Genomic DNA, 26,982 nt, shown 5'->3' with positions numbered 1-26,982 from the left:
GCCGGTTGCTCCGCTTGGTTGCTGCGCCCTTGCGCTTGCAAGTTAGTTGCTTGGCTCTCTGCGCGCGCGCGCGCCTCTCGCCTCTTTCTCCATCTCCACCTCCTCCTTAGAGAGAGAGAAAGCCCGGTGCTTTGCCGTTTCTGCAGGCTCAGCATCATCTCGTCCCCTTCCCCCCAAAGAAAAAGAAAGAAGAAAAAGCCGGCTCTGAAGAAGTCTGAGCAGCCTCAGCAAGTCAAGTGCAGTATTGGAAGGAGGAGGCGGACAAGACGACTCGGCGTTTGCTGGAGCGATGAGAACTTTTGCCATCCTGGTGTGCATCGCTCTCGCCTCTTGCGCGCCCCGGGAGGACGCCTTGCAAGCGGAGAGGGACCCCCAGGGAGGTAAGCGGGGCTGCAGCGTGTGGGGCTGCCATATTTTGAAGAGCAAAAAAGAGTACACGTTCGCCAACTTCTACTTTTAACTATGGATCGCTACGACGATTCTACGTATGGGGGGGAAAGGACATATGGCAACCCTAGCAGGGTGGCTTTCTCCCTGGGGCGGTAGCGGGACAAAGTGGGCGCTGGGATAGCAGATGGGTAGGGAGCCGCGCGCAGCCTGCCTGCTTTTGGTGCGCCTTTTGCCTATTGCGCGTTAGTGGTGTGCGGCGCACCTGGGTGCTGGGATGCGCGAGACTTGAGTTGCTCTTTCGTTCTGGAGATGTGGATTTCATTGCCGGCATCTGCAGGGAGTTCCACCCGAGTTGGCCTTTGCTGTTCCTTCCAACTTTGCCATTCTGTGTTTCGTTTCTGGAGCTGGAATGGGCGTGTTTGTGGGAGAGAGACAGCTGAATGTGAAAGTGTGAGACAATTGTAAGGTTTGTGGTCGTGAAGCGATACGAGTGCGGCTTTAAGCCTCGTGTTTGGAACTCCCCAGACCAACAAAGGGAACTGGAACATTTCGCCGGTGGGGAAAGGCAAGCGGAGCGCATCTCTTGCCTCGCCGCCGAGGCGATGCCTGCCTCTAACTTTCAGCTGTGGCGGTGAGAAGCGCGGACGTGATTTGCTGTTTGGTGAGCTCTCTGCTGCATCTTGTAATGCGTGAAAGAGCAGCTGGACTCTGTGTCATCTGGTCTCCCTGCTTCTAAACCACGACGCCTTCTGTCTAGCTTTGTGATCCTGGGTCTGGCTCATAAAGTGTTTAAAAATCTTGCTCTTCCAAGAGGACACTCGGTGCAAGCCGCGTTGAAAAGAATGGGGAATGTTAAAAGGGCGCAACTATAGCCTTTCCTCTAACGGCGCTTGCATAGGGGGAAGACCACACTGGGATGTGCCTGTGTAGAATCAGCTGCTATTTCAGAAACTTAGCCTGTGATTGTAGGGCAATTTACCTGGAAGTAATCTCCATTGAATTTAGTTGTACTTCTGAGTAGAGACTGAATTGCGCTTGCAAGTGCCTTATTTTAGCCTGCTGTTCCATTGACGATGGGCTTGCAGTGCTCGTGATTTATAGCACCAGCGTCTCATATTTAATGGAGCTGATGATCAAGGTTCTTCCGCTATTAATAGCAAGTGCCTAAAGAGAGAATCTTTCACTATGTCCTGAGTTTTTAATTTTAAATCTGGCTAGAGGCAAGGCTAATAAGTGCATGGAGAGGGGAAAGTGACAGCTAGCTGGTGCTTTTATTTTTAATTTCAAACCTCAAAGCCTAGCTTGAATTTTACCGCCTGCTCAGCAAGCCCTCTTTATGCTTGGTGATTGTTTGACTTGCATGGTGAAAAAGAGCCCCTCTGGTCACATGCTTAGAAGCTGGTGATTGTTCTCGCATTCTAGATTTTAACTAGAGGTTTCTTTTTGGGGGGCGGGGCGGATTCTAGCAGTTTCTTTTTTGGGGAAGGGGAAGCTGCAATGAACCCTGGCATATATTCAAACTGCACATTGAAGCTTCTTACAATATGGCAGCATGGCTTTGATGCTGAAAACCTGACCTGCCTCTGCAAGATCTTAAATAGGTGGTGCTAAGCATGACGATGGGTAATATGAGGATTCTGGGCCCATTTTCCCAGGAGTAAGCACTGCTTAGAGGGCAAGCATGAAAACAAGTGGAGACTCAGGCTGGTCACACCATGCATTGAAAGCATTTTAATCACACAAAGAAGCCTGGGAATTGTAGTGTCTTGATGGTGCTTGGAGCTGTAGCTTTATTTGGGGCAAACTACAGCTCCCAGAATTCTTTGGGAGAAAAGACGGGGGCTTTAAATGTATGGTGCGCCTGCAGCCGGAGTTTTGTACGAATTCAAGAGCTCACTGCTCCGTTGCTTGATGTGCTCCTGGTGCCCTCTGTTATCTCGCAGGCAACCTGTCAGAAATCCTTAATCAGGGGCACTCTCTGCCTCACCTGCTGACGTGTGCTTAGCCTAGGCTGCTGAACTGGTTCTGTGACTTACCATAAAAAGTAAGTCAGTGTGCCACTAAGGTGTAACTCCATGTAGTTCTACTTGATTGCGTCTGAAATTCACTGTTTCTACTGATGTGTTTTGCAAATGCAGCTTAAACTGTGAAGTATTCCTTGTTTGGATAAGCTGGTCACCTCTGCTGCCTTAAGGAGGGAAAGGACAGGTTTCTGGATTTTTCTTGATATTAAACTGGCATAGAGGATATATTAGGATTAAGAGATACATTGGGATTTTTGCATGGAAATAGAGTGTTGGTCAAAAGCCAGGTCTGCATGTCTAGGAAGAGTGCACGTCTAATTGAATCATGCATGTAATGAGCAATTTTCTCCCAAAATTGAGTTTAAATGGCCTTCATGGCAGTATTCTTTCCGCAAGCTACTCGTGTTCCTGTGTGAAATATTTGCAGGGTTTTAATCTCCTGCAGTTACTGAATCCAAGGGGTTGAAACACAGAGCTATGGCAGTGCTTCTCAAAGTGGGTGGTACCACCCCGGGGGGGTGTTGGAGGGATAACTTAGGGGGTCTCTAAGAGGCAAGGGGTGCTGGAAGTGTAAATGGCTATTGGACTTTGAGAAGCTGGTATCGTCACTGGCGGGGTGTGTGTGTGCGGCCGGTGCGGCTGGCCCCGGGTGTCATCCCCGGAGGGGGGTGACATTGCCGCCCCACCCCCTGGGCCGCTCGCTGCTTGCCATGGGTTGCACCCCCTGGGGCACTTGCCATGGGTGGCTAGCCCCGCCCCCACAGGCAACTAGCCCCATCCCATGGGCTGCTAGCCCTGCCCCCAGGTGCACAGCAGTTATCTCCACCTCTGGGTATCATTGGATCAAGTTCATCAATTTTGCTGAATTAATTCAACTAAATAGTTCTAACAGGACTTTGGATAAATGTGCAATTGATTGTTACTGTTTAGAAATTCATCGTGTTATTATCTTCCTTAGCCGGTTGTGCAAACGACCTTTCTGAATCATGAGTTTTATAGGGTAGGGTAGGAGGTATTGGAATGAGTTTATGAAACGAAGGGGAGGAGGTGGCCTGAGTAAGTTCAGGAACCACTAAGCTAGAACCTTGGTGTAAATTTGGATGAGGACAGGATGACTTGCCATGGTTCTGCAGGAGACTATAAGATTGTGCAAACGTTATGCTGCTGCTGAGTCAATGTTCATATCATAGAATCGCAGAATTGGAATGGACTGCAAGGAGCCATCTAATCCAACCCCTTGCAGTGCAAGAACCAGAGCTAAGATTTGGACTTTGCTTCCATTCTTTCCTCTGCCTGTGTTTAGCATCCTGCATGAACCTAGCCTCTGTGCATACCAACTCTGTGCACAGTTTCACGCCCTGGCACTGAAATTTGTGGGTGCCCAACCCCTTCATGGGGAATTTTGCAGGTCCTCAGGCACCCAGGGCCCCAGGGAGTTAGCACAGTTCTCAGTTGCACCCAAAAAGCCCACCTGCATGCAGCTTAGGACTGTGGCTGCCTTATGATGAATGCACAGAGAGAGCGTGTGAGGCTCGTGGGCATGATCCCCTGTCCCACTCTATGCTTGTCGGCTGCACGTGGCGGAAATGCGTGCACAGTCCTTAAGTGTGCATATTCCCCAACTCTCTACACCTGCCCCCTAGGCAGGCAGGGGCCCACAGCAGTCCATGTATGGGTGGGTTTCAGGGTCTGGATATGATCTGACTGTTGGGAGTGGTGGAGAGGAGATAAATTATGTTTTGATGTGTGAGCTTGCACTGCAAGGAGCAGGGGGGGGGGAAACTGTGCCTTCCCAGATGTTGTTGCTTGACTCCAGCTCCCATCAGCCCCAGCCAACATGGCCGATGGTCAGAGATGATGGGAGTTGTAGTCCAGCTGCCTCTGGAGAGCACAGCATTGGCTACCCCATTAGAATTCCTGCTCCATGATTGCAGTCATGGGATTGTTGTCTATCACATGACGGTGTATGTTTTGACTCCACAAACTGGGAAGTGACAGAGACAGGATGTTTGTGTTACTGTGTTCCGTGAGGTGGGACTATTGTCCTTTGTTCTTTCTCTTTTCTGTCTGATGCTAGGGAGAGAGGGAGCCATGTCACAGTGCTCTGTGTCTGTTTATATGTAAATAAAGTAGATTAGCCAAAATGCTGAGTTGCTGAGGTCTGTCATGCAAGCTGCGAAGACTCTGCAGATCCCTAAGTGTGCCGATGTCTGTTGGCATTGGCCACTGTGATGTTTGGGGTGAAGAAAGCTTCTGAAGCTCCCAAACGATCGACCAGGAGGGAGAGAACATGCCAGTCGGGCATGTGTCTCTGCCAGGGTCCTACTCAAGTGTAGGATGAGCTCCTGACAACCCCTGCTATACCTGGTTGTGGAGAACGTGCTCATGTAAGCTTGTAGACTTTAGCTCAAAGTTGTGGGCCTGATGAAATGTGGGCATATGGAAGCCCACCTGCATATATGAGACAAGGGTAAGGTAAAGGTAAAGGGACCCCTGACCATTAGGTCCAGTCGTGACCGACTCTGGGGTTGCGGCGCTCATTTCGCTTTATTGGCCGAGGGAGCCGACGTACAGCTTCCGGGTCATGCGGCCAGCATGACTAAGCCGCTTCTGGCGAACCAGAGCAGCACATGGAAATGTCGTTTACCTTCCCGCCAGAGTGGTACCTATTTATCTACTTGCATTTTGATGTACTTTCGAACTGCTAGGTTGGCAGGAGCAGGGACCAAGCAACGGGAGCTCACCCTGTCACGGGGATTCGAACCGCCGACCATCTGATCAGCAAGCCCTAGGCTCTGTGGTTTAACCCACAGCGCCACCCACATCCCTGCTCTAAAACTGCAAAGTAGTTTTGGTAGTAACACATGATAGTGACCAGTGCTATTTTTCTAGAAGTGCCGGAACTCACCATGAATGCCTCCCTTGTTCTCTTATAATGGCAATGGCGCCCACCTGAGAGGTGCCGGAACTGAGTTCTTGTGAGTTTCGGCTGAAAAAAAGCCCTAGCTGTGGCTGCCGGTTCCTTAGGGATCACACCTTACCTTTAGATCGCTGTAAACTGTCCACAGTTTTTATGCAATTTATTCATCCCTTGCCGGGTGATGCTAAGCAGTAATAGGGTAGCCATATTTCAAACAGTGAAAATCCGGACCGAAAAGCTGTTAAGCTCTTTTGGCGAAATCACAAAAAATGCCGTTTTTGAGCTATTTTCATGGAAAAGCGGCCAAAACGGCACTGCTGACATGGGCTGCCATATGCCTGGATTTTACTGGACAGTTGTACCGATTTCCACCCGGACACCGCTGCCGACTGCAGTATTCTGGATATATCCAGGAAATTCCGAACGTATGGAAACCCTAACCAGTAAGTGCTCATGTTTCAGATGTTGGCGTTTCTCAGCTGCTAAAGCCAGCTGAACCGCCGAAAGTTCTCAAGCTGCCGGTGAAATTCAATGTCCGCACTTCTAGAGACCTAGAAGACAAAGGGTGCTACCTCACTACGGGCCAAGACCAGCATTTGGAAGACTGCAAGTTTAACGTCTCTGCTAAAAGCTTCTTCGTTATTCATGGATGGGCGGTAAGTAGAATAGAATTCTTTGCTGCTTCGTGTTGCTCTTAGCATAAGAGGAACTCTGTGTGTGTGTGTATCCTATGGCATTTTGGGTGGGGGTTGTTGATCCTCAATCCATTGTTTTTAAAGCCATAAACACTTCAAGAGAGAAACCAGTTTTTCACTTGGTTTGAGTCCCTTTGAGGGCTCTGGGCAAAACATTCTGCTTGGTGCTGAGTAACTGGGAAGTAGTGACCACAGAGGTGGCACTACTCCTGGCTCCTGGCTTACCAACACAGTGTAAGGTTATGTCATATTACAAAATCTGGAAGTAAGAATTGTTGGAGGAAATGTGGAGTGATGGGAACATGCAGTCATATGTGGTGGAATTGTCCATTAGTTAATGAATTCTGGAAACAGATTGGTATAGAAATATCGGGAATTGTGAGTAGGAAGGTGGAAATATCTAATTTAATGGTTCTTATTAGCCTGAGCAGCTCTGAGTTAGAAACAAAAGAGGAATGTAAATGGGTAAAATTGATGGTAATTGCAGCCAGACAGGTTATAGCGAGTAACTGGAAAAATGCAGAAGAGCTAGGGGTGAACCAACGGAGGGAAAAATTGAAAAATATTATAATCTTAGAATATCTAACTGTGAAGAAACATAAAATGAAAGGGTTTAAGGTCAGTGAGTAGAAGGAAGATTGGTTTGAGAAGATATTGAATTAATTTGGTTTGAACAATTTGGGGTAATTAAAATGTTAAAAGCTAAATAAACCTTGTGGAGGGAGGAGTGTTACGGTATATAGAATTGTACATATTGTTGATTTGAATATGTTATTATTGATTATGCATACCCAATGTATCAGCCGCCTGCGGGGGTTTCACTGTTTTCACTGCGTTTTGGTTGTTGGTTAAATTAAAAAAAACAAAACAAAAAAAAAAAACAAAAAAAAAAAACAACCCAACAGAGTGGGTGACTCTGTGGGTGAGTCTTGCTCTCCCGGCTTCAGCAAAAAGAACTCGAAGCCTCTGGAGTGCAGCGGGACCTCCCGCTGTGCTCCGAAGGCTTCAGGCGGCTATCCCTGAAGCCTTCGCAGCGCGAGTTCCCGCTGCTCTCCGGAGGCTTCAGATTCCTTTCGCTGAATCTGGGAGAGTCTTGCTCTCCCGGCTTCAGCGAAAGCAACGCGAAGCCTCCGGAGCGTGGAGGGAGCGCTCCCTCTGCGCTTCGGAGGCTTCACGTTGCTATCGCTGAAGCGAAGGAGCCTTCATTCGCTCCATAGGATGCACACACATTCCCCCTTAAATTTTGGAGGGGGAAAGTGCGTCCTATAGAGCAAAAGATACGGTACATTTCTATGATTCTTTGAAACCCTTTGGTGAACTTATGTAGGAAAGGCAGGTTTCTGTAAGGGACTCAACACTTCCTAGTTAATTCCTGCTGGGTTTGATATTTGACCTAGGAGCTTTCTGATTCACAGCTTGGTATTGTTGTTTTTAAAGCCACTAGCTTTAGATTAACAGAATAAGGTGTGAGAGATGAGGTGACTGGTATTAGGTGACTCCTAGCGTGAAATTCTAAACCATAACCCTCTCTCAGGCACTTGCTTTGTCAGTTCTAACCTTTGGCCAAAACCCTCAAAGGATCCCAAAGCAGCACATTAAATACACTATAAAAACCCTGCTAGAAACACGTAGGCACTGATTCCTCTCAGTCCTCAGAAAGCCAAGATACTTCTCTTAAATATATATATATATATATTGCAAAGTAAATACATCAATACCAAACCATACATAAAGACTAACATAAAAAAGAAAGAAGAAAAAGAAAAATGCAAAGAGAAGCAGACAGTAAAAGAATAAAGAACAGTATAATATTTCAATACAATAAACACTATTTTACAAAATAATAGTAATAATAGACGTCCATCACTCTCACAACACTTCCTTTCACATTTCATATTTTATCTGTATTTCAGTAATGTTTTCATCTTAATATATAGATATGTATATATGTATGCTTCCCCTTTTCCATTCACAAGGTCATTCTAGACACAGCCAAATTTTTACTTTTGGACCTTGTCTTTCTAAATAATCATTCAAGCACTTCCATTCCTTCTTGACTGTATTCATTGGCTTTAATATTATTATATCCGTCCATCTGGCCATCTCCAAATATTCACATAATTTACATAACCATTCCTCTTTGGTCGGTACCTGGTTACCCTTCTAGTACTTACGGTAGCCACCAAGATTCTCGCCACTGATGTCACGTACAGAAATAATTTAGTATTTTCTCTAGGAATATCACTATTCAATATTCCCCAAAGATATGTTTCTGGTCTTTTGCTATGTGAAGTTCTTAGTAACTTTTTATTTCTTCATGGATCGTGTCCCAGAACTTTCTGATCTCTGAACATGTCCACCACATATGGTAGAAGGTTGCCAAGATACTTCTCTTGCTGGTCCTCCTTTGGCCAGAAAGGAACTAAACATGGATTCTTCTTCCAGATGACTGGCATGTTTGAGAGTTGGCTGGGGAGCGTCGTGTCAGCTTTGCAGGAGCGAGAGAAGGACGCCAACGTGGTGGTGGTCGATTGGCTCCCTCTTGCCCACCAGCTGTACACAGATGCTGTGAACTACACCCGAGTGGTTGGGAAGGAAGTGGCCAAGCTGCTTAACTGGTTGCAGGTAACTTCAAGCTGGAAACCTCCCATTTCCTGAGCAGCAAAAACTGCATGGGAAAGCAACCATTGCTCCAGAAATGTCAACCTGGATGCTGCAGGACCTGGCAGGGGATGCCATCTTTGGCATCACACAGCAGGCTGCGTGCCAAGCTGTTGATTGGTGGGATGGGGCAGGTGGCGTTGCTGATGCTGGCGCTTCTCATCCCATGCAAACTGAAACTGCAGGCACCAGAGCCATCGTCCAAAAACCCAGGATGTGTGATCTTTTAAGCTATACAACAGGGATGGTCCTGAAGGTGGTGTTGGGCTCCCATCAGCTCCACCATGGTCCAAATGCAGTTTATACAACATTTAAATAAAAAGAATACATACATACAGATGTACTAGACTCAGAATAAGGCAACTTCCACATATCCATAACTGCTTATTTTAATCCATAGTTGCTGATTGGTACGGCTCTTTCTGGACTTTAACACTTCAGACTGCAGGGAAAAGATGGCAGCTTTGAGTGGGCAGCCACCAGGAAGATGAGCAGAATCTGCCTTGCCCATGACGCCAGTACATTGGGTTCTAACCTTACCCCAGGCGTGCTTGCATTTTACAGACGAATCGGGGAGCACTCAGACCCTGTGGTTCCCCTGCAGCTGCCATGTAAAATGTCCAGAAGGGGCTGTCCCTGAACATTCACTCTGAATGCATAGTTTTGCTCTTACGTCTTTACCTACCATTGCTTGGCCCTGCTTTGCTTCCCATAACATCAGTTCCGCCTTCTGTTTCTTGGGGGTGGAAAAACCTGCATGAAGCAACTTGCACCACCTAAAGCTGAGGGTGTAGAAAACAAGGTTTATTGGCCAAAGGCATCGAATGTTCCTTGCGTCATCAGCTGAAGGCACAATGTGTTTCGTAAAGCTGAACCTTTCCTGTTCCTGTGTGCACCCTTTGCATACTCTTTTACCATGACGATTAGCCATGAAGGCTGCGCTCTGCCCTCCAGAGTTGGGAAGCACCAATGCTTCTGAATACCAATTGCCAGAACTGGAGAGTTGCTCTTGTATTCGAATCCTGATGGTGGGTTTCCTAGAGGTGTTTGGTTGGCCACTGCAAGCACAGAATGCTGGCCTAGACAGGCCATCAGCCTGAACCATCAAGCTCTTCTGACGCCCTTACTGAATTCTGTTCAAAAGTTTTCTTCTTCCATGAGCGACTGGCTTGATCCTGTTCATGTTGCTCTTGCAGGAGAAAGAACGCTTCCAGCTCCAAAACGTCCACCTGATTGGCTACAGCCTGGGGGCCCACGTTGCTGGCTATGCTGGGAACTATGCTATGGGGACAATTGGCAGAATTACAGGTAAGCCAACCAACTTTCCCCTCGCCTCCTATGAATTCGTGTGCGTTGTTGCCTTGTGGTTTTCTGAAACTGCTGAAAGCCCCATCCTCTGCTTGAGGCAGGTTTGTGGCATGTGACACACCAGGTGAATCCTGAATCTGCATGCACAGCCTCAAGGTAAGTCTCGGCTGGAACAGTTTTGCATTTGGCTGGAAGCTACTCCCAGACAGGCTGGGGTGGTTTGAACTTCCCCTCTCTGCTTGCCTGATGGTGTGGCTCAGACCATGCTAAGCGTGTGGCTCGGTTTGTTAGACCGTGGTTCTGATGTCGCCAATATCGCAGGTTCGATCCCTGCATATTCCTGCTCTGTGTAAGGAACTGGTTGTAAATGAGGATAATGCGGGAATGTTCAGGGAGGCAGGAGAGGATATATTGTTTATGAATATCCTTCCTAACTTGTGCTAGCAGGTTCCTTCACTTAGCAGAGTTTCACATTCCCCCTTTAAACGCACAGCGGATAACTGGTTGCAGGCTTGTGTAAGCCTCTCACTAGAAGGTTCCTGGTAAGATCCCTTATACCCCTCTTAAAAGAATAAACACGCCGCAACCTTGTGTAAAGTATATAAAAGAGGTTTACTCACATTCAGTTCACAGTTGAATCCCTGAAGGCAGACTTAGTTACAAAGTATATAGGTGTGGATCTATCCCATATGGGGACAATCCCAGTGTCCTATGTTGGCTAGAAGCAGTCTCTAGCTAAAAAGCTGTTCCAACAACGGAGGAAGTCAAAGAGAGAGTGTGTGCAGTGTGCCTTGTCCTTTTTGTTACCTGGACAGGTAAGGTCACACCCACCTCTAGTCACATACAAAGGAAGTATGTCCCAGCCAGGAGGAAACAGGAAGTTTTTGACTGGCTGGACCAAACATTCCCCTGCATGTCCACTCTAGGAAAACAAGGAATGTTGTACTTGACTGCTACTTATGCATCACATCCCACAGATAAGGGCTGAGGGTTGCCCCAAAGGCAGAAGGAGCAATTATGGAAAGATAACAGAAATGTCATCTTAGCCCAGTGGCTTATTGCACATCCACATCCACATCCACTGCTGCTTGCAGCAAACCCAGAGGAGTAGTAAAGACCCTGTGATCCTTGGGGTGTTGTAGAACAACAGTTCCCATCATCCCTAACCATTGGCCGTGCTGCACGGGACTGATAGGAGTTGGAGTCCAATAGCCTCTGGGGGTACGCAAGGTAATCATTTGTGACTCAAGGCCTGGCAGGAGAACGGGGTGATAGAATGGATGGTACCATTTTCAGAATGCAGGTGTGCGTGGCCAAAAAATTGCCATTTCACAAATGTTAGAAATAGTGATTTTTAAAATGAAGTTGAAATTAGGGGAGGGGCGATTGTTTAGCCTTAGCACCTGAACTGCATTCAGAAGCACACCCCCCCCCCCCGGTCAGTTCCTGGAATCTCCTGTGAAAATGACTGGAGATGGTAGGAATTGTCCACAACTCTGAAGAGCTGCTGCCACTCAGAATAGGCAGTGCTGGTCTGAGTGGGGAAATAGTCTGGCTTTAGTATACTGTAAGGTAGCTTCCAATGAAATACCTGCGTCCATCTCAACCGTATTCCTCTGCAGGCTTGGATCCAGCCGGCCCGATGTTCGAAGGAGTCGACCCCAACCGACGCCTCTCTCCTGACGATGCAGACTTTGTGGACGTCTTGCACACGTACACGAGGGAAACGCTGGGGGTCAGCATTGGGATCAAGATGCCCGTGGGTCACATTGACATCTACCCAAATGGAGGAGATGTCCAGCCAGGCTGCGGCTTGAGTGATGTCTTGGGGTCCCTTGCCTACGGAAGTAAGGCTTTCTGCTTGTATTTTGGTGGTGGTGGTGGGCAGGCAGGGGGGTCACAGAGATTGCTAACTCTGCCACATCAGAGTAATTTGCCCTTGGTAAGATGCTGTCCTCAGCCTAAGAAGATGCAAACCCTCTAGTTGCAAAATACTTCCTGGCTTACATACATTAAACAGATGCATAGGTGTGTAGGAGGAGGGGATTATTCATTGCAAAACCTGATATGCTAGTATGCAGATCTGGGAAAGCTATTGTGGTGTAATGACTAACACTGACGGATGAGTCAATATGCCCCTGGTTTGCTTTCTCCCCTGCTATGTGAATTCTTGAGAAAGTCTCTCTCAGCCTCAGCTCCTCTGTTGTTATAAAATTAAGGATGATGAAGAAAAATTATTTCATTCATGAATCTCTTCCCATTAGACAACTTGAAGCAATTCACAATATAATAACCCAGGCATCCCCAACCTTCGGCCCTCCAGATGTCTTGGATTACAATTCTCATCATCCCTGACCACTGGTCCTGTTAGCGAGGGATCATGGGAGTTGTAGGCCAAAAACATCTGGAGGGCCGAGGTTGAGGAAGCCTGGTTTATAGACACATCAAGCTATGCTGACATCCTTCTACTTATCTCCTCATGAAACCATAAACGGACTCCTGCCTTTTCTGGCCAATGGGATAAAAGCACTTGTGTGATCTGGCAAGCATTTGCCAAATTCTTTGAATCCTATTAAAATGTTAGTGGAAAAAATAAAGCCATTTCGGTTCGTGAAACGACTGAAGATTATTAGATGGCCTATATTTAGGCTCTGCATTGCATTTTCGGATGCCTCCTACAACGTACGCTTCCGGTTGCACGGCAGAATTTCTGGCCAGAGGCCTGCCTGGTCCGTGGCCAAGTCTGGCTTGCGCTAAACTACAAAGGACCTAGAGATCTGTAAATCTTGCTGCACGTGTGCCTGCCTTTCCACCACGGAGGTGGAGAATGCTAAATGGCTGGCTTGTTGCCTTACGACTGTTTCCCCTCCTCCTCCCTGTCTGTCCATCTAGATATCGGGGAGGCTGTGAGGTGCGAACACGAACGGTCCGTGCACCTCTTTGTGGACTCCCTTGTGAACAAGGATAAGCAGAGCTTTGCCTTCCAGTGCACGGACTCCAGCCGCTTCCGCAAGGGCATCTGTCTGAGCTGCCGCAAGAACCGCTGCAACGGCATTGGCTACAACGCCAAGAAAATGCGGAACAAGAGGAACACCAAAATGTACTTGAAGACACGGGCCGACATGCCTTTCAAAGGTAGGTCCCTTTCTTCCTTCGGCGTTCCGTCAGTCACGGAGAACTTCCGTTTTTGTTTGCAGAGCCAGCATCCGAAGCACTCCTTGCAGATCCCAGCGAAAAGGTTGCATGCTGCAAGGGGCAGGTTTCCTTTGCTGAAATGCTGAACTTGGGAATGCGGGGCGGGCGGTGTGCCCCAGGTGTCATCACTGGGGGTGGGGTGACATTTGGCGCGCCGCCTGCCTGAGACTCCCATGTCTACCCCTGGCCGTCGGGGAAGCTGTGCCACCTTGCCGGCGGCCTTCACCCCTTCCCCCTTCATTTTGACAGCTCGGGGGAGGCTTGGGAGTCGCACTGTTGCCCCTCATTCCTGGGCTGTTTCCTGGGGGAAGAGCCTCCCCCAAGCTGTCAAAAGGAAGAGGGAAGGGAGGAAGGCTGCTGGCAAAGTGGCGTCGCTCCCCCCGCGAGAAACCAGCCCGCCATGGCCGGCTTGCTCCACCCCCATGGGTAGTAGTGGTACGACTCAGGCAACACATTGGCGACTAATATACACACAACAATTACCCAAAAAAGTATATACATTCTTTATCAATCGTCTGAGAGAAATATACAAAACCTTGTGCAAAGCCACAGAGACTTATGAACTACCCAGTCTAAGATGAACTTATAATGCCTGGTTTCAATGGATTTTTCAAATGCTTAACTCAGTCTTTTGTTTTCTTTATCTTTTTACCTAAAGCATTTGTGGCTTTGCACAAGGTTTTGTATATTTCACTCAGAAGATTGATAAAGAATGTATCACTATGAATGTATCACCCCATCTCAGCTCTGCCTCTGATCTTTACCCTGTGGGCCATGACTGGCAGGTGGACAGAGCTCCCTGCCCATCAATCATCTGAAATCACAGTGGCACCAAGTGACCCGTTTTTAGTTTAGAGAAGAAGCGAGCAAGAAGTGACATGATAGGAGTTTATAAAATTATGCATGGCAGAGAGAAAGAGGATGGAGGTTTCCCCCACTCCCTCTTTCATAATACTAGAAGTTGTGGACTTCAAGTGAAGCTGAATGTTGGAAGATACATTGCAGACATAAGGAGGTCCTTCTTCACACAGTTAAACTATGGAACTCATTTCTGCAGGAGGCTGTGATGGCCCCAAACTTGGATGGCTTTTAGCCACAGTTGGAGGCAGTAATATGAACCCCGCTTCAGATTCCTCAGTCTTGGCAAGTGGGGCTGGTGTCCAACCAGGGCAGGGCCTTTTCTGTCGTGGGACCAGCCCTATGCATTGCCTCACCAAGCGAGGTCTGTTGGGCCCCATCGCTTTGCTGTTTCAGGGTGTGGGTGAAGACCTTGTTTTTAAAAATGGCACCTGGTTAATGGTGCATTTATTTGCCCGCTCATTTCTGACATGACATTGTTCTTGTGCTGCTGGAATTTGTCAAATGGATAGCGTTTGCTTATTCATTTGAATGTATCTGTGGGGTTTTTAGGGCATTAATGTGATTTCATTCTGTTTTTTGTTGTTCCTTGGCTGCCTTATAGTGTCTTTGGAGAAATCGGTAGGATAGAATTTCTTTTTGTCTTTTTGGTCTTTCTTTAAAGAAAGAAAATCTGGGCAGCAGCCAGGCAACATTTTGGTTCTTGGTGGGGAAAAAAGCCATCATGACATTCATCTAAAAGCTTAAAGAGACATTACATGGGTGATGATCTGCCAGTGGTTTCTTGATAAAAAGCAGCTGTGGAGAGCTGTAATTAGGAGCAGAAGATGGGTGTGGAAAAAGGGATTCTTAACCATTTCTGGGAGCGGCAGTTTTGAGTTGAATAACTACTGGATGGGAAACGGGTAACAAATACTTTTTCAATTGCACCAGCTCCTTGTCTGTTCCTAGAAAGCAGCTTCCCTAACTTTCCCAAGAAATCTCTGCCTACTAACCTCTACTGTCCCCTGCTGCTAAACTCAGTAGCCTCTCCATCGCAAAGTCTGGGCTTTAGCCTAGGTGATGAGTGCCCCCAAATGGGAGAAAACTATGCCTCCATCCTAGGCAGACCTGCATTTTCCTACCATTGCAGATGCAAGACATAGCTTGCCCTCCAATAAGTTGCTTTATGCTTGCTTACCTCATCAGGTGTTTTTTCTCTCTGTAGCAAGGCTACATAGTCAGGGATGTTGGAAGCTGCAGTAGTCCTACAGCACCTGTAGGGCCACATATTCCCCCCAATAATAATAATAATAATAATAATAATAAATAAATAATAAATAAAGTAATATCAGTTTCATAAGACGATCCGGATGGTCGCCAGATTCTGTGTACAGATCTGTAGGAGCAGACTATCCCCGGACTCAAACTAGTTCGTTAAGAAAATTCCCAAACTCGGTTCCATGGGTGACTCTGGGTCATCTCTCTGCAGGAGCTTATCTTAAAGTTTTAAATGTCTATATACTTATCGCATTTATAAATTTATTATAATAAATTATCTGTCTATCTATCTATCTATCTATCTATCTATCTATCTATCTATCTATCTATCATCTATCATCTATTTATCTATCATCAGTTTAAGGATGTGTTTGCATTAGATTTCCCCTCACAAACACCTCAGGATATGCATTGGGACATCTCCCCCAACCTGTTGCCTCCCAGATGTTTTGGACTACAACACCCATCATTCCCCACCCAGCAATGGTCAGGTTGGGGTGGGGTGTCTCCCTTTGGACACCAGAAGGCTGTATCTGAAATGTGTTGATGGTTCTCTCCTCAATGGTGCGCCAGACAGCATCAGGGGCTCCCATGCCCATGAGTTCCCAGACTTTTAAAAACAAAACAAACAAACCACTTTAAAAGAAATTTGGGGTCTCAGCAAGCTACTTTAAAAAAACCCTTCATTCAGATATCAAAGCACATGCATACGTCATATTTTAAGTAACAGTGATGTAGTTTTGATTTATTGTTGTGGTTTGAATTTCCAGTTCACCCCATCACGTTTTATATTGATATGCTGCCTGGAATTGAGTTTTAATGAAGAGCAGGTTATGAATTAGTTAAATAAAGTTTTGGTGGTGTTTGTTTATTTGTTTTTTGAGCAAAGTTCAGTGAAGCCAGATGTAAAAAAAAATATGTTGGCTTTTGTTTTGGGGTCCAGCTCAGCATTTATCCTGCTTTTGGATTTAAGGGGAGGCAAGTGAAGGAAAAACCCATTTAGCACCGGTGCCATATTACAAAAATGTTGGGCCCTAGACCAGGGCTTTGTTAGCCAGTTGGATATTCCACCCTTGGTCAAAATGTCATCGATCTCCATTGTTAGGGGGGGAAATTAATCAAGTGCAGAACCAAATGCAGGTATTCTCAACTGTTTCCCATCCTTTCCATGGGCCACCTAACTGATGCTCATAGACCTACCAGCATATGAGAACTTCAGAGTGGAGCTTGTGGACCACCTCTGACTTGGAGGCTGATAGATGTTGTTGGATTACCATTCTCATAATTCCTAGCCGCTGGCCATGCTGACTGGAGGTGATGGATGTTGGCATCCAACAAAATCTGGAAGGCACAACATTGGCTATCTGTGTTCTAGCTTCAAAGAACCAGCTACCCATATATATGTGTGTGTGGATGGATGGAGAAAATTACATTATTCGAGCAGCCGAAATGAGAGCAAGGGCTGTAGCTCAATGACAGTGCACCTGTTTTGCGTGTAGAGGGTCCCACATTGATCCCTCAACATCATTTCTGGGTTGCAAAGATGGGAAGAAGGTTACATCAGACCAAGAGTCTATAGCTGAGGAATCTATTTCTAGCTGTGGCCAGACAGGTGGCTCCAGGAAGCCAACAACTGGGGTATGAAGGCACCAGATGCTGCGGACAGAGCTAATTTGCTTCCAGACCCCATTTGACCATCATGACTAATAGCCACTGATGGACATATCCTCTATGAAGCCACTGGTTGATCCTTATAAGAGGAGCTGGGGTAGATGGTTCTAGAATGGTTCTTCTTGATGATGGGTTCTGCTGGTTTATCAAAGACTGTTCCAAGGAACCCTGGAGTACGTTAGTGTCAGGGACTCAGGGATGGAGGAGGGAACCCTGGGTCCTGGGGCTGTAGACCCATTCTGGTTAGCGTCCATCCAGTGTGGGGCTTCAGCGCTCTTCTTGAGTGCTGAAGGGTGTTCTAGCTCCCCTGTTGGGGGGCTGTATATCTCTGAACATCAGTTGCTGGGAATCAGATGTGTGGAGAACGCTGGTGCATTCAGCTCCCACTTGTAGGCTTCCTGTAGGCATGGCCATCTGTCATGGATGCTTTAGTTGGGATTCCTGCATTGCAGGGGTTGGAATTGATGACCCCTGGGGCTCCCTTCCAACTCTACAATTCTATGATTCTATGAACCCAATAAAAGGGACGCGGATGGCGCTGTGGTCTAAACCACAGAGCCTAGGGCTTGCCGATCAGAAGGTCAGCGGTTCGAATCCCCATGACACGCCTGTTGTTCGGTCCCAGCTCCTGCCCACCTAGCAGTTCAAAAGCGCTGCAAGTGCAAGTAGATAAATAGGTACCACTCCGGTGGGAAGGTAAACGGTGTTTCCGTGCGCTGCTCTGGTTTCACCAGAAGCGGCTTAGTCATGCTGGCCACATGACCCAGAAGCTGTCTGCGGACAAATGCTGGCTCCCTCGGCCTATAGAGTGAGATGAGCGTCGGTGGTGCAGGTGACCCATGACGCAGTTTGCACTGAAGCCCAGGATGCTGAGAAAATGTGTCCCTTCTTTAAAGGGGAAATAAGCTTTTAAGTGAAATCTGAATGTCCCAGCATGGGGAACACTGGCTCTGCTCCCAGCAAAGAGCTGTGGTAGGTCTGGGAGCACTGTTGAAAAGAGCTCTGCATCACAAGCGGCAGACTAAAAACCCTCCCCTTGAGGAAGCATCCCAGCTTGGCCCTTCGCAAGGGTGCACCCTTCACGTAATTTGCAGGTGTAAATGGCCAGTCGTTGCAGGAGACTCGAGAAAGCTGTCCTTCCTCAGGGGGAAATGATGGAAACACAGCTGCGTTTCTGGTTCCTCATCTATGTCTTATCTGCTCCTGATCAGGGTTAATGTGCGCAGAGTCCCAGCAACTCCGCTTGGCAAAGACTGGGCAGATCCCGTGCCAATTGGCCCTTGCCTTGCAAACCGCGTCTGTTCAAGGGGAACAAAGGATTTGTAGCCCTAATCTTGGCTCTGCGTTTAAGTGTCTTCACTTGTGTCTCTGCAGTTTTCCACTACCAGATGAAAATGCATGTCTTCAGCTACAAAAACATGGGAGAAACGGAGCCTACTTTCTCTGTTACGCTACACGGCACCAATGGGGACTCCCAGCCCCTGCCTCTGGAAGTGTAAGTGGAGAATTACAAAGATCAATCCTGCACCCTCTTTCAAGTCGACTCTTTTACTAATAGGCTGTTATAAAGCTTCTCTCTCTCTCTTAACCTTGATTCTGGAGTGAGTCACTGGAGCAGCTCATTTCAGAAAAGATCGCGATTTAAATGACTGTCGATAACTTCAAGCTGGCATTAAGAACAAAACAAAGTGTTGTAGCGTATCCCTGCGTGCTTTCTCTCTCTCTCTCTCTCTCTCTCTCTCTCTCTCTCTCTCTCTGTGTGTGTGTGTGTGTGTGTGGTTTATTACACACACCTGCAGCCTAGTTCATTTCATTCTGTCACCACCGCGCTGCCCGGTCTCATTTTGCTGTGCTTATAGGCCAAATCTCAGGGAATCGCATTTGTACGCAGATAGATTAAAGCTGACAAAATGGACTATGGCATCAGTGGCTTTCAAACATTTTATCTTGAGGGAACTTTCTTCATGTCATGCTCTTTCGATGAACTGGTGCGTGTAATTGAATTAATGTGCTTCACAGACAGTTCTTCGGTATACTGGTGGTCACGCACTCTGTTTACCTGTATGTTGTTGCCAAGCACTAACTGAGTGCACACCTCACACTCTTTTATCTGAATGCTAGTGGAGGAACGAGGCAGGCCTGCAACAAAATGTTGCAGCGTGAAGTGCTCCCTTTCAGGGTGCCAGGCAGCCATGCCCTTGGCCCAGATATTCCATTCCATTGCCCCCCCCCCGTGCGCTTTTCACGGCCTAGGACCCTTGTACCTACGGGACCGCCTCTCCCGATATGCCCCGCAGAGGACCTTAAGGTCCATAAATAGCAACACCCTAGAGGTCCCGGGCCCTAAGGAAGTTAGATTAGCTTCAACCAGAGTCAGGGCCTTTTCAGCACTGGCTCCGGCCTGGTGGAACACTCTGCCTCATGAGACCAGGGCCCTGCAGGATCAGATTTCTTTCCGCAGGGCCTGTAAGACAGAGTTGTTCCGCCTGGCCTTTGGCTTAGAATAAATTTGACTCCCTCCTCCTCTTTCTTTCTTTTTTTCCTTTCTCTTCCTGTGATGAGGCTACATTTTAATGTTTTAATGTTGTATTTTAATCTTGTTTTTAAAGTTGTATTTCAACCAACTTGTTTTTATTATTGGTTGTTAGCCGCCCTGAGCCCGGTCTTGGTTGGGGAGGGCAGGGTATAAATAAAATTTATTATTATTATTTTTTGTCCTTTCCCCTTCCGATGGCGAGTCAACATTTCATGGCCCCTGGGCACACTTAGTCTTCATTGGTATGTTTTGCTTCCCACCCCCTCTTCCCTCTCATAGGATTTGCCACTGACATATTTGATGGGAAGTGGCGGATAGGTTCCCTTTCATCCAAGCTCCATGAAAGACAAGCTATAATAAGTAAATAAAGCCCTTAATAAGTTTGATTCCCTGGAGCACCACTTAGAAAATCGCTGGACAGGATGAACCACGAGACAGGTTTTTGAAAACCATAAAAAGAGCTTGCAGGATCAGGCCAATATCCCATCTAGTCCAGCATCCTGCTCTCACAGTGGTTGAACAGTTGCCTCTGGGAAAACCAGCAAGCAGGATTCAAGCACGGTAGCACGCTCCCCTCCCTGTTATCACAACGGAGAAAGAAACCACAACTGCTAGCTTAGCGTTAAGTCAACTAGGGGTGTTTCACCGAAAGCATAACAAGCAAATATGAGTTGCTCCCTGCCTCTGCGCTTCCTTAACAAAACCTTGTGTTCCTCTTATTCTCAGGTTTGAGCAGATTGGCCTGAACTACACAAACACCTTCCTTGTCTATACTGAAGAAGATGTTGGCGATGTCTTGAAGATCAAGCTCACCTGGCAAGGATCCACTCAGTCCTGGTACAGCTTGTGGAGAGAGTTGAAAATGTACTGGACTCGGCCTGAGAATTCGTCCAAGGAGCTCCAGATCAGGCGGATCCGTGTGAAATCTGGTGAAACTCAGCAGAAGTAAGCCCAGGGCACTAAGCAATTGAATGATTGCAAACTCTGATTCAGACAAGACAATAGGATATATTTTGGGGCTTGATAGAAACTCCAAAATCATCATCCTGCAGACATCTCTTTAATTTTTGAGTCACATAGCTCAGTTTGCATGTCACAGTAAACCGTGGTTAATGGATTACCATACATGCAACAGTATGGGCTGTTTTGCTCCTTCCCATTGTCACACGTGAGAAAGCAACCGCAATCCCTAGCTTAGCATCATGTCAGCTGGGGGGTGGGGTTTGTTTCATGCAAACCATGGTCTGTTAGCCGAGACCAGACCTCTGCTACAGATTGTGTTTTGCAGGGAGAAAAACAAACACAACTCCTTATTTGGACAAAAAGCTAAGTCTGGGGTCCTTGTTTCCCTTGTGATAGTGGGAGGAGCAAAAAACAACAACACAGATTGAAGCATCCACGGTCAGCTGTTAGCCTTGGTTTATTGTTATGAGGCCATCATGGTAAACCAAGCAAGGAGACTGCAGGCCTTTGATGTCCAATAGCCTGTGGGTTAAACCACAGAGCCTCGGGCTTGCCGATCAGAAGGTCGGCGGTTCGAATCCCTGCGACGGGGTGAGCTCCCGTTGCTCAGTCCCTGCTCCTGACAGCCTAGCAGTTTGAAAGCACGTCAAAGTGCAAGTAGATAAATAGGTACCACTCCGGCGGGAAGGTAAACAGCGTTTCTGTGCGCTGCTCTGGTTCGCCAGAAGCGGCTTAGTCATGCTGGCCACATGACCCGGAAGCTGTACGCCGGCTCCCTTGGCCAATAAAGCGAGATGAGTGCCGCAATCCCAGAGTCAGCCACGACTGGACCTGATGGTCAGGGGTCCCTTTACCTTTACCCTTATACAGCCAAAGGTCTGTATGCATATCCACTTTCTGCAAATATAGGAGCTGTCTTCGTAAATCAAACCAAGCTACAGTGTTCTGTTCCCCAAATGGTCAGCTAGATACTTTTAGTCTTGGGACTGTAGGAGTTACATATTTTCCTTTTTTGTTTCAGGCTCACGTTTTGCGCAGAAGACCCCCAGAAGACCAACATATCTCCTGGCGAAGAACTCTGGTTCATAAAATGTCGAGATGGGTGGCTAAAGAGGAACCAAACCAGGTAAGCCTTGACAGGTCCCCAAAGATGAATGTACTGTTGGGTAATGGCTATGGGTCAGTGGCAAAGCAAGTGCTCTGAGTGCAGAAGATCCCAGATTCAGTCCCCAGCATCTTTGGGTAATGCTGGGAGAGACCTAGCTTGAAACCCTGCGCCCCAGGAAATACTGAACCAGGTGACCCACTGATCTTACTTGGTGTAAGACAGTTTCCTATGCTCTTCTCTGCAGTACAGGAAGAATGCCATTTGTATGCATTTAGCTTGTGCACATTCAGCTTTACACATGTGGCAAACTACTTTTTAAAGATTAAAAAGGGGGTGGGATTCTGGGGGAAATGACTTTGGCAATCCCACCTGCCACTGAACCCATTGGGTTTTGACTATACAGTAGACGCTCGGGTTGCGAACATGATCCGTGTGGAATGCACGTTCACAACCCGCAGCATCCGCAACCTGCAGCGGCGTGTCTGTGCATACGCGGGTTGCGATTCGGCACACCTGTGCATGTTCAAAGCACGATTTAGTGCTTCTACGTATGCGCGACTGCCAAAACCCCGAAGTAACCCGTTCCAGTACTTCTGGGTTTCAGTGGTCCGCAACCTGAAAAAACGCAACCTGAAGCGTCTGTAACCCGAGGTATGACTGTACACAATTTTTGCTTCAGGCTCAATCCCTAGAACATAACTGGCGCAAACATTGCAGGTCTACCATATTGCAAAGTGTAACCTGCTGGTTTCATTGCAAGGCTCTCTGTTGACCTGGAGTTCAAGTAAACATGAAAACCTTGGAAGTTCCTACCATGTTTTGCTAAGATAACCAAGTGGGGCTGCCTTTACTTATGCCCCTACTGCCTAGGAACTGAATGCATAGTCTCTGCTAGAGGTTTTCCTCAGGCTCTGCTCCCTGAAACTTTACTTTCAGGTCGTCCAGATGTTGTTGGACTACAACTCCCATCTTCCTTAGCCATTACCCATGCTGGCTAGGACTGATGGAGTTGGAAGTGCAGCAACGTTCAGAGGGTCCTACAATGGCTACCTCTGCTTCTGCTGGAAATGCCATGCATTGAGCTGAGGAACATCTGCATGCGTGCTCTGAGTATCAGTCCCTCCCCACAATGCATGAAGATACTGGATGATATAGCTCATTTTTGACAGTATAAAAGTAGTTGTACTCTAGAGCATCTTGAGTGCTGTGGGCAATATTCAGCTAAATTATTTGGCAAGCAGAATGATTTCTGCTTGCACCACAGGACTTTTGCTCATCTCCTTTCCCTGCACCAACAGCAAATCTGCTCCAGAGGGTTGAGGTAAATTGCACAACAGATATAGGAGGTGCACAGGGGTCAAGGAGGGTGGGGGACTTCCTTTGTACAGTCAGAACTTATTTTGGTGTGTGGGCACAGAGGGGATATCATGCAGCAAGTGATGCAACTCTGAATTTCCCTTGTCAAGTGAGCTTTAATGTCTGCTTTAGAACGTCTCTTAACTGTCCCGTGGGATTTGAGTCAAGTCTTGCCAACGGAATGCTTTTATTGTAAGGCAAGTTTAACTTTTGTGTGGCTTATGGAAAGCTCCGTCTTGTGGTTTTCCAGTCCTCAGCAAGTCTGCTGCCAATTAGGTCAAACCACACATTCCATAAGTTTCCACGAATGTCAGATTTGGCCCCGTGAAGACTTCTCGCCATTTTGCAATGTTGTCGGACTATATGAAATTTCATTCAAGCCATTTAAATCTTCTCCTCCCCGCTCCCTTCTCCACCTTTAGATCAGTATGAAGCATGCACTGAAATGTCCTCCTTGGATGACGTTCTTCATTTATCCAGGACCTAACCAGCCAACTCAACTGGAGAAGGCAACTGCAGAAGACAAGCTCTGGGTGAAAAGATGTTGCTGCAAACTCTTTTTTAATTTTCTTTCTTGCTAGCACTTGCAACAGTTTGCTGTTTCAAGATGGATGTCCTCATTTCCAAGAACTGTGATGACATGGACATTATTTCTAGGAAAATCGGAGCACCACATATTTATGGCTTCAGTGGCTACCCTTAATAACTCCCTCCAACTCCCAAGAGCCTGTTACTAAACTTATCCTTCTTTGGGAGAGTCCTTAGGCACCTAAACCACTTTATCCTGATAATTTTTCATGTGCAAGCTCTGCCTTTGCACCACACTTTTCTAAAGGCTGATCTTTGCATTTGGACCAAACATGTGGCAAAGAGTCTTGGAGACTGTATTATTTCAGACTGCAGGAATTGGGGCTCACATTTCGTCTCCTTTCCTCAAATCAAAATCCGCCTGTTTGTTCAAAACTATAAGGGCTGGAAGACCTGTTTCTAGCACATCTGTACCGAGTGGCAAGCTAGTTTTCAACATGCAGGAGGATTTATATGTGGGGCAGATATTCAGACGTATCTTCCCACTTACACACACATGCAGTGTGAAATGGTAAAATGGCAGGAATGTTGTGCCTTGTGGCTTTCCTGAATATTCAGATTGGCCCTGCCTAGCGTGTAAGGAAGTTGAAACGTTAATGTGACGGACACTGTGGGTTGATTCTCAGCCATAGTTTTTACTATTGTGTGGTGTTTTGTTGAGAGGGAAGCACCCAAGCTGATCTTAAAAATTTCATGCATTGTTGAGGGACTTGAATTTCTCCAGGTGATTGTCTACACTACCACATGGGAAAACATTGTGCATACAGGAAGCAAATACTTATCACTGTGATGGTGGCTGCCATTCCCCCCCCTCCAGCTTACACAATTAGAGGAGTTTGAAAGTATGAGCCAGCTTTTTGAGTACCTGAACCACCGAATGAATAGTGCTTTGGTATCTACATTTACCAAGGAAAGAGAGGGGGACGGGATTACAACTACCTCCGTTCCATTTGAGTACAAAAATTCCCCAGATAACTTCTCTTTAATCACTTCACCCTGCACTCACACACTAAAAAAAGATGTCCCTGAAATGCATACATATATATATGTGTGTATTTCAAAACAAACTAGCATTCTAAACAAGCTTTGGTTTTGTGATGCAACAAATGCATTACAGCAAAATGTTGTTGTGTGTACCCCTGTAAGGATTCCAGCCATCCCTGCCTTAAGGTTACTCCATTCCATAACCCCTCTTTGGTTTTCTATTCTGTCCTCAATAGATGCTCAACATTCTGTTGTCACTGGGCATGCTCCATCCTTATTGGGTCTTGAAGCCCTGTGCCTCGATAATCTCCCTGCCTGTTGTTAATCTCACTGCTTTGGCCCATGTATGGATCAGTCCTTGGAGAATGAGCTCGCTGTTACAAAAGAATAGGCAATTCTTCAACTTGCGGCCAGCTTCATGCTTTTTTAGGTCATGTCCTTTTAAACTCAGCCATCCCCAAGCTGCAGACTGTTAACAGAACTGCAAGGATGCTGGGAGAGATTGATTCAATAATAACCACAGAGGCTACGGCAAAGTACCCACCCAAAGCATGCACCCAACAAACAAGGTGACTCACTACATCTCTGTGACTTACCACAATGGTTGCCTCCTCCCCAGTCAGCTACATGCAAGCTGGCTGATCAATTCGGTATGATTGCGAGATTCAGTCATGCACATTTTCAAACACACACATGCAGGGTTGCCGTATTTCAAAAAGTAAAAACCAGGACACCTCGAAAGTTGTTGAGCTTTTTTGTCGATTGACTTGCCCAAGATCCACGACAAAACGCCGCCTTTCGGAAATTCCTCCCAGATGTTAATTCCGCCTTTGAAATCCTGATAAGATCCGGGAAAATCTGGACATATGGCAGCCCTACACACACACACACACAAACACACACACACACACACACACACACACACACACACACGTATTTGAAAATGAGTGAAGTGTACCTCCAGTTGCAAAAAAGTGCCTTGGCCATAACAAAGTTTGTGAAATGTTATGTACAAATATGCTACTACAGAATTACCCAGTTGGAAGCACACTATTGTGCACTGGAAAGCTAATGTTGGTTGGTATAAGAGCCTTCTGGACAAGGGGAACAGCTGCTGTTTTTTAAAAAATGCTTTTCTCTGAGCACTTTTCAGTTGTTCTCTAGTCCTGCCCCAACCAAAGTCAAGATGTTTTCTTGGTCACATAGAACTGAAGCCTTTGGCCACTTAGCTGTGATACGGGTGCCACATATTTATTCAGTGGCGCTGAAGCCTTGTGCAGTTTACTGTGTATATAATGGGTTTTGTAAAACTTCTACCCCTCCCTATTTATTGTTTTTCCAGATGTGTGTTTTTGTACATATGTATAAAGAGTCTAACTTTTTTTGAATCTAACAAGTTTTTTATAAGCTTGAAGTGAAAAAAATAAACTTATGTGATTTCTTCTTTTTTGTAAAAAAGAAAAAAGTGTTGTATTCCTGCTTCCTTTTAAAGGTGGTATATGGGGGTTGTTTTGTGTTCCATTATGAAATAGGCTGGGCTGAGACAGTCTTCGCCAAAAGCAGCCTGAAAACATTTTGTGCAAGGCAAGCCCGAAACTTTGTTGACTAACTAAACCACACTTGGATCAGGTGTGTCTGTAATGCTAAGTCAAACTATGGCTTGGCATCAATTGTGTAGGTTTGTGGAGAGGAGATTGCGGTTGTCAGCTAAGCCTTGGTTTGAGTCTGAATCCAGGTATGAGGTGTGTCTCGCTCAGGGCAAACCATGAGCCGCAACCCTGGTTTATTATCGGTTAACATCTAGAAGACATAAACCAGAGGCCATGCACTAAGTCAAACCTGCAATGTTACAACAATGCAATAATAAAATTACAGTCATGCCTCGTTTTGCGGCCAGGATCCGTTCCAGAGACCCAGCCGCTAGCCGAAAAGGACACAGGGAAAAGTGCCACGTCTGCGCATATGCGCAGAGCAGTTTGGGCTTCTGCGCATGTGCAGGCGGCAAACCCAGAAGTAACCCGTTCCGGTACTGTACTTCTGGGTTTGCCATAGACATTCGCCGGAATGGACGCTAGACAAGGAGGATGTTCGTGGAGGTATTACTGTACAAAATCGGTTAATCAATTTACATTCGGAAAGATAAGGTGGGTGCTAACACAGGTGTCGGAGACCAGAGTAAGGAGATGCACCATTGGCTGACACCAAAGCCTATACAATAACAATGCTAGGTGCATTGGAGAGGGAATTCCACAGCTTAAGGGACTGCCACAGAAAATGCTGCCCTCTCCTGGATTGCCACTCCCCAAACCTCCAAGGGCTATGGAACCACCAAGAAGCCCCTCTGCCAATCTTAACACCTGAGGGTCTCTAGGGAAGGAGGCAGCTTTGTGGATATTTGGAGCCTAAGTTATATCAGGTTGGTAAATGGCAACAAGTGCCCTTTGAATTGGGCTTGGAAGTGAACT

General features: G+C 46.7%; 1 protein-coding gene across 2 annotated transcripts; it reads left to right on the top strand.

Annotated features, from left to right (window-relative positions):
• On the top strand, positions 1-25,638 carry LIPG (lipase G, endothelial type; the record flags this gene model as incomplete). 2 transcript variants are annotated; one of them, XM_081212990.1, is made up of 10 exons in its annotated part: positions 3-380; positions 5,797-5,990; positions 8,475-8,654; positions 9,887-9,998; positions 11,621-11,845; positions 12,891-13,133; positions 18,357-18,477; positions 20,245-20,463; positions 21,503-21,607; positions 23,368-25,638. In XM_081212990.1, exons 1-10 carry the CDS (start codon positions 290-292, stop codon positions 23,375-23,377), a joined length of 1,500 nt encoding a protein of 499 aa, XP_081069116.1. In that variant the 5' UTR covers positions 3-289. The 2 variants fall into 2 exon arrangements, with proteins under 2 accessions (XP_081069117.1, XP_081069116.1); XM_081212991.1 differs by lacking the exon at positions 23,368-25,638 and having other exon boundaries at positions 1-380; positions 21,503-21,611.
• Positions 25,639-26,982: the final 1,344 nt, after the last annotated feature.

The sequence above is a fragment of the Podarcis bocagei genome (genome assembly GCF_964188305.1).
Source record: "Podarcis bocagei genome assembly, chromosome: 11".
NCBI classification, from domain to species: Eukaryota; Metazoa; Chordata; class Lepidosauria; order Squamata; family Lacertidae; genus Podarcis; species Podarcis bocagei.
The sequence above is the reverse complement of the archived record's forward strand: the minus strand, read 5'-3'. Positions and strand labels throughout refer to the sequence as shown.